This window comes from Pseudonaja textilis, chromosome 1 (genome assembly GCF_049901715.1).
Source record: "Pseudonaja textilis isolate UNSWEBS1 chromosome 1, rPseTex1.2, whole genome shotgun sequence".
Classification (NCBI taxonomy): domain Eukaryota; kingdom Metazoa; phylum Chordata; class Lepidosauria; order Squamata; family Elapidae; genus Pseudonaja; species Pseudonaja textilis.
The window spans coordinates 161191162-161202780 of NC_141990.1; the positions used below are offsets into that span (position 1 = coordinate 161191162).

The following is an 11619-nucleotide window of genomic DNA, read 5'->3' on the forward strand; positions in this document are numbered from 1 at the left end:
ATGTAGTTAGTTTTGTGTAAAAGTCCTGAAACAGTGTTTCAGGATTTCAAAAGCTGAATAGTCAAAACATTTCATAAATAATTCACAGTGAATATTTTTCTTTGACAGTATTCACACTGCATACGAGTGTGGTTTGATTTGGCTTAGCTTTGTATACAAACCCCAGAACTGAGGTTTATCTTCAGAAACCTTGAGGGAGGGACAAGGCTAGACCAAAAAGCTATTCATGTTAAAAAAATCTTTCTCTGTTATAGCTCAATGGTTTTAGTTCATTAAATTATTTGGGGTTTGCAGATTCTTGTATGCGTTAAAAAAACAAGATCATAAGACCAGACAAAATACAGTGGAATGAAAACACTATCCAGATTTTTTTGCTAGAATACTTTAATTGGTGTATCATGAAGAAAATGAGACTAGTGTCTTGTAGTATTTGATAATATTCTCCACAAATATTATTGAAGAGAACAAAATATTTAAACTAGGACAAAACTGCCTCAGAAGTGAGGCTTATGCAATACCTTAAAATCAACATTTTAAAAACCATCATATATCTTCAGATATTCTCTTTTGCTCAGATAATTCATAAAGATACAAGCCAGGATTATTTTTGAACAGTACAAGTAAGTCTGACTTTAAAAATAATATGCATGGCAGTGTTTCTAACTGTGTGTAACTCAAAGTGATCAATATTTCTGTGCTACCAAAATTAATCCATTAAAGAGACTGGCATATTTAATACCTAGTATGGCTGGCAAGGCCTAACTGCAGTAATTTAACACATGTACAACTTGATCTGACAAAGCAGAATAAATTTAGTTTTTTAATATTTGCAAGAAATACATTTTGTGAATGAAAAAGAATCCAAAATCTGCCTTCTGATACAATTTGATTATGAACAGCAATTAATTCCTAAACCATATTGTAAAAATGACAGCATTTGGCTTTAAAATTGGATTAAATATATTCTTTTTCTTTTTCAGGTATGAGGTAACAAACATGCCCAAGAGAGTTGTAAGTGGAAGAAAATAGCCATTTTAAAAGCAATGCTTTAAACAATGGGACCAGCCCACTCTGGGGATTAGTGAACAAGTCTCCATTCATGTAAATAAATTCCTCAAGCATGTAAAGGAATTGAATTGCAGCAGATGCCAGTATCATGGCAGGACTCCTGTACTTTTCACAGCTGCATGACAAATATTCAATAAGTAAAGCTCTCTTAAACATAAAAATGCAGAGAAAAAAGTAGCAGCAGCTCTGGTTTGATAATAATCTGGAATAATACAGCTGGAAGAGAGAGGTCCTTGCATTCTTAAAAAGGGGTTGCCTAAAAGAACTAATAGAAAATCTCCCCTGCTAATGAAAAAAAAATCAACTAATTGGAATTTGTTGTCAAATGTAAGCTTACATTTTTCTGTTGCTCTTTCTAGAACTCACATGATTTCATCAGAAAGTGGCTTAATCCATGTCCTAGAAACTGAATCATGGATATAACTCTAAAATAAAAGATTGAACCTTTCTGTCACAAAAGACTTTAAAATTAGCAGAAGAATGGAAATTGTCAAGCTCTTTTTTTTTAACTTTTGGGATATCATATCTCTGTACAATTCTATATCCTTGATTTAGATATGGGTTTTCTTCCAAGGAGGTCATTATTATTGACTCAATTAAAACTAAGTCCAATAGGTCTTGCTCCCAAATAAGCCCACGTAAGACTTTAGCCTTAGAGCTTGATCTATGTATCCTTATTCACAAATACTATAAATGAGGTTTGCTTTTACTATATAAAAGGTTAATTCCCAATATACATAAGTAGTTGGATATAATTCAACTGGGTAGACTTGTACAGATTGCATTATTACTGCAAGCATTCATAAAAAATGCCAATTTTCCTGTACTTTTAAAAATAATATTAACGTGTTGTGTTAATGTCTGCCTCTTATTATATTCTTGACAACCACAACAGTGAACCATGGATTCAAACAAGAAGGAAGGTTAATTTGTTAGATTTTTCTCAGCAGAAAGTTCAGATTGTCCTTTTGGTCCTACATCATCTTTGATTTTCTATACCAAATAAGCCAAATCTGAATCACTGCTTTTCACAGTTGCAATCCTTTGCATTATGAAAGCCACCTTATTATAAAGTAATAAATTGAATTATGGGTCAGATTGTCTGATTAAATATTGGAAACACAATATGGCCACAGTTCAACATTACAAGGACATGGTATTTTAAAAAAAAGTTATTTAGTGGTTATTGCTACAGTGTGTAGACTTATGAAAAGATAACATTTTCTAATGTAATGCTTATAAAGCAGCACCAAGAGGCAGCTACTGGTCACAAATGATCCAAGCTGCTCACTGTTTTTAATTCAAGTGCACACCACCAACTTAGTTTTTCAATATAGGAATACATGATAACACATAGCCCTCTTTACCCAATTTTAAGAACCCATCCAAAAGACAATACAGGAAAAAAAAGAAAAAGAACAGTCCACCCACTATGTATATCCTTACACTCAACTGAATGACAGGGAACACAGGTTACTTCCCTCTAAACACATAAAAATTACTCCAGGAAGTAGCCCAGTCTCATTGGTTCAGCAATTACATATTTGCTGATCTTGGTAATAGCCACACACAACAACAGATCATAAACACCTTGGTAAGTTTGTTGTAAGTCTGAGAAATAATTTCCACAAGTGGTTCAAAGAGCCATCCATAAGCAATATATATCAAAGCTGTATTTTAATGCACATTTCCCCTTAATCACAGCATTTTTCCCATCGAGCAATGTCTAGATCTTCATGCACACACATCACCATGTTGTAACATCCTGAGATGGCAGCACAAATCTTAATCTGAATGGAACAGGGACCTGCCCTGACATATCAAGCTTTATGATTTTTCTCTCCCAGTGTAGTTTCTGTTATATATATATATTTTAAAAAAAAAACCAGGAATTGTCCAAAGAATGAGGGAAGCCTCTTGCATATTTGTAGTTCACAAGGTCAGAAGCAACCGATAGGGCAAGTTTCTGCTTGCCTGCCTTCTAGTCCTGCTAGAATATTATGAAGAGGCCTTCTCTTCTCCCACTGGCTTATGAGGCCTGAGAGCAGGATGGAATTGATAGGCTGCCATGCATAGATCTGACCAGCATCCCAAATGGTAGTCAGCACAATGTTATCATCTGAACTTGTAAAAAAATCAGCATATTTGAAGGATTCTGAGATACTATGGAAAATAATACAAAAAACGGCATCTGACTGCTACTTTTAACTAATACTTCAAGCTAGCAAGTCAGACTAACTTGACTCCATGGTCTAATGGAATTCAGTTCCTTCTTGTCTTATCGTTTCCTTTTCTGCTTTAAGGATTTTCTACGCTTGAGAATCATCTCGTAGAGTTTGTCCATACCTTCTGTGAGCCCCTCACCAATGATCGCACAGGCTGGTTGTATATGGTAAGTGGTGGATGGAGTTAGCTCATGCAGAGCCAACTGTTTTTCTATTTCTGCCACAGGCAAAGATTTTGGCAGGTCTTGCTTGTTGGCAATCACTAACAAGGGAGTGCCTTGATTCTCTGCAAACTTGGTAACTTTGTGCAGCTCTGTTTTGGCTTCTTCTAGCCTGTCCACATCAACAGAGTCCACTACATAAATGATACCATCAGTACAACGACTATAGGATTTCCACAGGGGCCTCAGTTTCTCTTGCCCACCTACATCCCAAAAATGGCAGCTGATGCCCTTTGCAGTTCCATTGCTTAGCTTGATTTTTTCAGTGTTGAAGCCAATGGTAGGCACCGTGTTGACAAATTCGTTGAATTTAAGCCTGTAGAGGACCGTGGTTTTGCCTGCAGAATCCAGACCCAGCATCACAATGTGCAGAGACTGAAAGGCAGAAATATTGGATGAAATGTTTCCCATGGTGTCGATGGGTGACTCAGCAGCAGAAAAATCTTTGCTGAGTCCGTTTAAGCCCTTTTTCCTTGTTAGTCGGTATTAGATCCTGATTAGGTTGCGATTTTAAAATGCACACTCACCCACCGAAACCATTCCAGATATGCCGTGGAGATCAGCAACAATCCGGATCTTGCAAGACAGAAAGCGCGAGGCAGAGGAGGGGGTGGGGAAGCAATGGAGATCGGCTCAAAGCAGCCCACGATCGCCGTGATCGCGCCGCCTGGAATGAGGACCGAGCAGCAAAGGTGTGGCAGATTGTTCAGAACCGCAGAACAAAGGTGGTTCTCCGTGCAAATCGTTGATATTTTTCGCCTGGCTAGAAAAAGAGCTGGGTTTTCTCCTGGATCAACTATTCAGACGAATTGATCAAGAGGGGAACTGCCTCCTTCCCCGCGGACTCATTCATTTTCAGGCAGGAAGTGGCGCCCTCCTCTTAGGCCCACCTTCTGGCGAGAGAGACCCCCCCCCGCCTTTCCCTACGATCTGCCTGGGAGGAAGCCCCAATAGGACCTCCCCCAAAAGCTTCCAACGTAGCAACTGCAGCTCAATCCATCAAAGCCCTGAGAAGCGAGCAGAGGAGGAGGAAGGGAGGAGCTTTAAAAGGGCTATGGTGTACCATAGGGGGGAAGGGAGAAACGTTCTTTTTTCGAGTCCCCCGCCCTTGTTTTTCCACCCCTCGATCAATCGATCGCTCGATCAATCACTGCTTCCTTTAATTTGGTCTTTGGTAAATTGGTCTTTGGATAACTTCTTTACCAGGTGCCAAATTCAACGAAAATCATTGCTTGGTTTTGTTTGGAAAGGGGTCGCCTGCGTCTGGACCGTACCATTTTTGACTACGGGGGAAGTCATATTTTCTAATATTCCATATCGTATATAGAAATACAATTCTGCCTGTAAAATACCAGTGTGTTCAAAAGAACAAACAGGAGTATGAAATCCCATGTACAATCTGATCGGAAACAGTACACTCACTGCTTTAGGCGCCGGAAAGGGCGATGATTTATAGGTGAGTGCATGACGTTTCCTTGGTCTGATTGTAAAAGATACCATCGTGGGTCTCTGAAGCAGGAGGGCCCAAAAACACTTAGGCTGCCTCGTTCCTGTAAGATAGACATTTTCTCCAGCTCCCATACTGTCTGGATGTTTTTGGTCGGCTCACATCCACCCTCAGTTTCTCCAAGGCTAACGAGTCTGATCCTCACCCAGCCTTCCAAACTCACTAATATTTTCAGCCAATTTACCTGCACGGGAAGAGAAACATTTATTGAAGGAAAATCCATCTGGTTCAATCCCAAGACTGGAGAAAGGCACTGGAAACAACATGGAGGCTGATTGCAAAGATGGTTTATTGAATAGAACCACAAAGACAGTTCTGGGCTGACCAACCGGTTGAATGAGTGGATGGATTTTTAAAGGTTCTGTGTGACTTTGAAGTTTGGACTGTACTGGGGGTGGCACAATGAAGGGGGCTTGTGTTCTGAAAGAGTGTTGGGAAATTCCTATTGTGACTAATGGCTTTCATCCTGTGTTGGATCTTGGATGAGGGGCTGCTTCTAATCCTATCACTCTGCTTTTGTTAGCTGTCAAACTTTGCTGCAAGCAGTTTCAAAATACCCTGTCTTGAATAGATTTCTGCCTGCCGTGTTTGCTTATGAATAGAGCTATCTGGATGGTTGACTTCCTCTTTCAATAAGCTCTTTCTCTCTTAAGTGCTGGCTTCTGCTGTGCTCTTATTAAGAAAGACTTGGGGGCTGCTACCTGATTCTAAACACATGTTTCTCCATTTCTCCTTTAGCGAAATATAATATTCTGCCTTTTTTAATATTTCCCAAAACATTTCATTCTTCTTTGGGGGGGGGGGTGCTTCCCACAAATTGAAAGGAGAATTACTCATGCAAATGAGCTGCTAATGTAGATTGATAAGGCACCAATATGATGAATTTTCAGGCACAGACCGAAGGGAATCTGCCCATGCAGTGGAAACTTACTGAATAGAAAAACAAGCCTGCCAAAGAAGCTACAGTGGAAATGATAGCATAAAGGGAGGATGTAAGATAACACATGTAGGCAAAAATTAGCTGGGTCTTCAGAGTGGGAAATGGAAGAGTACAAATTGCAAAATTACTGTAAGAGGAAATACCTACCTTAATAGGAAAACTGTATATAAAAATGAGTCCAAGATGGCGGCAGTGGAGGAAGTCAATTGGGTTGCAGGGAATGAAATTACTAAAGTAGGAAGGTATAAGGGGAGAAACGGGAGAAAAAGAACAGGGAGTTAGATGAGGAAAATAGAAAGGAAAAAGGAAAAGAAGAAATTTGGGGTAAGGAGTAAAACAGCAAAACAGCGGTGCAGCGAATGAACAGCTGCATGCTGAGTCAGAGGCAGCCAGCAACAGAGTATGGGAAGCAAAATCCAGTCTGGTTCCAAACCAGGAGAAAAATGCTGGAAATAAAATGGAGGGCGGCTACAAGGAAAGAAGGCCTTGGTTTATTCGGTTTCCAGAAACTTCAGTGACAGCAGCATGTTTATGGGGTGGCTGACCAATTGGCTGGGTGGGTGGATGGATTTTTATAGGGTTCTGGGGTTTTGTGATTGAGATGCTCCAGAGGGTTGTGAGCCTTGTGTTTACTATTTCAATGGTGTTAGGTTAATCCTATTATGTCTAAAAGGTCACATCCTGTCCTTAGAGTTGTGTGGGGAATGTAGATTTTGGGAGTCTTGTTTTTCTACTTTTTAAAAAATCCCATCAGCTCCAGCCTGCGGGAGCTGTGGCTGAAGGCACTTTGTTTATGAATAACTGGTCTGGATTTCTGTAAATGGATACTGAATGGAATACTTCAGTTTTTTCAATAGATACAAAAGTATCTCATTAATAAAACTTAGCTAGAAATAAACCACTGATTAAAGGGTTGGTGTCGCCAAGAAAGCTTTGTTTTCCTGGACCATGGGCTGCATTACCTACAAAAAGGACTCTTGGCAAGGGATGTGCTGCACCTCACAAAAATGGAAAAATGTACTTGGAAAACACTGGCCCAACTCATCAGAAGGGCTTTAAGCTAAAATTGAGGGGGAGGGTGACCAATCTCTAGAACATAAAACCAATCATAAATCCCAAGAAAACAAATCAAACAATGAAGTGCAGAGTGATGAAAAGAAAAGAAAAAAAAAATAACAACTAGGAGATGCAGGAAATATACCCATGGACAGGCATAAAAGTCTTAAATGTTTATATACAAATGCTCAAGACTTGGGGAACAAACAGGGTGAATTAGAAGCAATAGTACATGAGGGTAGGTATGACATACAGTAGTTCCCAATTACAGAAACCTAGTGAGATGAAATCCACGACTGGAATGTACTGATGGATGGATACAAATGTTCTACAGGTGTACAAAGAGAGAAGGTGGAGTTGCACTATATTAAAGAGATCACTACATATCTATAGAAATGCACATGATCAAAGATAAAAACCCTCTAGAATGTATATGGGTCAATATAAGTGGAAAAAAGAGTGACATTGCCATAGGTGTGTATTACAGGCCACCCAACCAATCAGAAAAAATAGAACTTTTGCCAACCAGTTAACAAATGTATGTAGGAAGCATATCACAGTAGTAATGGGTGACTTTAACTACTCTGATATCAACAGAGAACTGATATCATCATCAAACTCTACAGCAAGTGGAAGACCAAACAGATTCCTAACCAACCTAGCTGATATCTTTGCCATCCAAAAATTAGAGGAGGGAACTAGAAGGAAAACTATACTGGACCTAATTCTTACTAATATAGAAGACATGATAGAGGAAGTTGAATTTGCTGGAATCTTGGGTAAAAATGATCATATGGCATTCAATATAATGCAAACACAAGCAATAGAATATAATTTAAGCACTATCTTAAACTTTAAAAGAACTGATTTTAGGAAACTCCACTACTGGTGGAACCTCCCACCCTTGAATGTAGCAGACTTTTAGACCACTACAGACCCTCTACAGTTGTAGATGAGGCTTTGGAAATCAGCCCCTTTGCTTCCTTAGGCAGCTGGGAAGAGGAAGGGGGGGAGGAAGAAGAGGAAAGGAGGAAGAAAGAGAAATTGATGAGCCCCTGTGGAAGAATCAGCCATTTCTAACAGACAATAAGGCACTACTTTTTTCTACATATTTACATTACATGCTGAAAGTGGCTTTCTCTAGTTGCAGTCTGCCATTTCCTTTTTTGTAGAACTATCATCATTTTTGAGACTTCATGACTTTAAGATGGTGAGGAGGGAGAACCAGGCTATCAGAGCCAAAATAAAGAAGCTGGAAACTACTAGAAACTAAAGCATTGTGGAAACTATTCCTATTTTTAAAATTTTTTGCCTTAAATTCTCCAGAGGTTTTTTTTTATTACCCAACTCTACAGAAGGTTATCTTTGAGTTTAAATTAAAAACTGTCTGAATGGTGTTTAGTGCTTGTGAGGAGGGGTGAAACAGTTTTATTTAACTGCTTCTGACTGGATTAGGGGTGTAAAGGAGGCAGAGCCTAAGTTTTTTGGCTTTTTTTATGAAATTATGTTGATTTACCACAAGAGGCAGCCAAATAACTGTAGTACTGCTAATTCTCCCTAATGTTTCACTAGTATTACTAAACCCAGTGGAGTTTATGCTACAAATCTAAAACTCTAAAACTTTTAACTTCAAAATTTTAAATCTTAAATCTAAAAACTTAAACTTCAGTAATACCCTACCCAGATGGCCACCTGCAAGAAAACAGAAAAGCTGGAAAGATTATCAGGAAATATAGAACTTCTAAGGCCCCTTATGGATGAATATACTGCTAAAATACATGAGTTAATTCAATCCATTGGAATAAAGCTTGAAGCCAAGTTCGATGCCCTAGCAAGGGAACTCCAGGAGGAAGTCCAACATTTGAATGGAGATATGAAGCAGGTGAAAGATAGAGTGGATGTTACGGAGCACAAATTCTCTACGTGAAGTTGAAGTTAATATCTTCATTATTATTGAAGATAATAATTTTGGAAGCTCAGATTAAAGAATTCCAATATATGCATACATACTATGTATGTATGTATGTATGTATGTATGTATGTATGTATGTATGTATAAAATAAAAAGAACCCAATCTGCCTGAGGATGGCAGATGAGATTCTGCCGAAACGTCGCTATAATAAAAGCACAAATATTAAGACATGGGAAAATACCCGAATAAACCTAAATACCATACATATAAATACCTGCAAAAACATAAGAAAACAAATATATATATATACAAATATAATCTCGATTTAGACCTAAGCTATTTATGCAGATAAATATGGTACCCCCAAAGTTTCTTGGGATTCACAAATTTTTACAGGCAGTTCATTCCCTCCTTTGAGAAAATTGCCAAACCCATGACAGACCTTCTAAAACAGGGAGCCCAGGGATGAAGCCCCGCCTGGGGCAACCCCTACAGTGGGACCTAACTTGCCAAGAAGCACTTGAAACACTAAAAAAGCTCTTTGCAAAAGAACTTATACCTGTGATGGTGAACCTATGGCTGCATGCTGGAAGTGGCATGCAGAGCCATTTCTGCTGGTACTCAAGACATCACTGCATATGCACACCTGCGCCCGGCCAGCCAGTTGATTGTTGGGTATCTGCCACACATGCATGGGGGGAGATGTGCACGTGGGAGACATGCATGCATGCACAGGGAGAGGGGTACACACAGGGTCACGTGTGCATGTGCAGGGGGGAGGGGGGTCACACACACATGGGCAGAGGCACATGGGGTGCACATGGGATCACACGCATGTGCAGGAGTGGTGGGGTCACACATGCATTATGGGTGCAGGCGCAGGCACCCTTTCAGCACATGATGACAAAAAGGCTATCCATCACTGAACTATACTGAAACATCCCGACCCCGAACTCCCCTTTGTCATCCAAGCAGATGCCAGGGAAAACTTTCTCACATAATAAGGCCGGGCCTTTTTTTTTTTTGAGCCCCGCAAAAATGGCTAGGATGTTTTTTCGGGGGTGAATTAATTTCTTTCCCCCCCACGCACTAGTGCCGTCTCCAACAACAGCATCGGTGAGAGGCGCCAGCACCAGTGGGAACCATGGAAGCTACAGAGGCCTGAGAAGTGACTGAAACACTGCCAGACATCCACGCAGATGCCGCCCGCCTGCTGACCTGGGTAAGGGAGAGGTAAGGGAGCCCTCTGTGCTCCACCATGATTGGCTGTTAGGAGCGGCTGATGGTGAGGTGTAGCTGCCCGCGGGGCACTCCTAATGGCAAGTTCCCCCCCCGCCTTCCCCCCCCCCAATTTCGCATGTTTTAAACTAGGTCTAAATTTGGGGGGTGGGGCTTAATTTCATTTTATGCCTAGAAAACATGCTGGGTCTTCCTATTGGAAGGCGTATTGTTGGAGAAACACGGTACAACCTTGTGCCTATACCTCTCGTAAACTTACTGACACGGAAAGATGACAGGCAGTGTGGGAAAAGGAGGCTTTCACAGTAAGATGGGCACTACTAACTTGGTGCCACCTTTTGGAAGGGAGGAGAAACAGTTTGAAGTCTGGACTGACTAAAAGAATCTGGAGGCCCTTAGGACCCCATGGAAACTATTGCCCAAAGAAGTCCACTGGGCTCAGTACTTCAACAGATTCAACTTTGTGCTAAAACACATCCCAGGGAGGAGGAATTTCCTAGCTGGTGCCCTCTCCTGCATGCTCCAATACAAATGTGGGTAGAAGGTGGTAGTAGACACTATCATTCCCCTCACCCAAACCAGAATACCCAAGGGAACCCCCTCCTCAGTCAGTTTGACTGATTGGCTGTCAGCAATAAAGGCGGCATGGGAAAACATCAAGAAAGCGCAAGCTAAAGTGGCACAGACCTAAAGCACTGTGAAGTGGTATATAAGTCTAAGTGTTATTGCTATTGCTATACTTCCCCAAAGGAGAAATGGAGAAACATGGTCTTAAAGACAGAAAGCAGTCCCAGCCTTCTTGCTATAGGAAAAAGCCTCCAGCTTCTGGAGATGCCTGAAGATTTTAGTGATGGATATTTTGTGTCCATTAAAAAATCCAGACTAGCCTATTCCTAATAAACACACCTTCACCCCAGCTCCTCCAGAAATAGAAAATCAAAGACCCCTAAAATCTATATTTTCCACCCAAATTCTCAAGACAGAACCTCTAAGACGTAATAGGTTTAACCCACCACCATTAAAATCGCAAAAAGCACAAGTCTCACTATATTGCACAAACGCATGGAGCATCTCAATCAGAACTCTATAAAGATCCATCGACTTACTCAGCTATTTTGGTCAGCCATCCCAGAAACATTTGCTTCTGTGACTGAAGTTTCTGGAAACCAAATAAACCTTTCCTTGCAGCCGGTCAGCCTCCATTTTATTTCTAGCACCTTTCTTCTGGATTGGAATCGGACTAGATTTTTCTTCCTACAGGAGAAAGAGACAATGCATTGTTTGAAATGGTTATTGTTTCAAATGTCATGTCTTTTCTTAAGGAAGCTGCCATTTTTCAGGCTCTTGCAAGGTTTTGAAAATGCTGCTTTTTTAAGGGAGTAATTAAAACAGAAAATCTTTATATTACTCTTAAAACAATTGCATTTCTTCAAGTTCTGCTTAGAAAATA

The 11619-nt window shown here is 40.3% G+C and overlaps 1 protein-coding gene across 1 annotated transcript; it reads right to left on the minus strand.

Moving 5' to 3' along the window:
* Nucleotides 1–2730: 2730 nt before the first annotated feature.
* Nucleotides 2731–4524, minus strand: ARL4C (ARF like GTPase 4C). Its single transcript, XM_026707736.2, has one exon. The coding sequence runs from the start codon at nt 3923–3925 to the stop codon at nt 3347–3349; it is 579 nt and encodes a 192-aa protein (XP_026563521.1). The 5' UTR covers nt 3926–4524; the 3' UTR covers nt 2731–3346.
* Between the last annotated feature and the right edge of the window lie 7095 nt (nt 4525–11619).

Excerpts from the sequence above, each read along its gene's own strand:
- ARL4C (XM_026707736.2), bottom strand. The coding sequence starts at position 3,925 with ATGGGAAACATTTCATCCAATATTTCTGCCTTTCAGTCTCTGCACATT.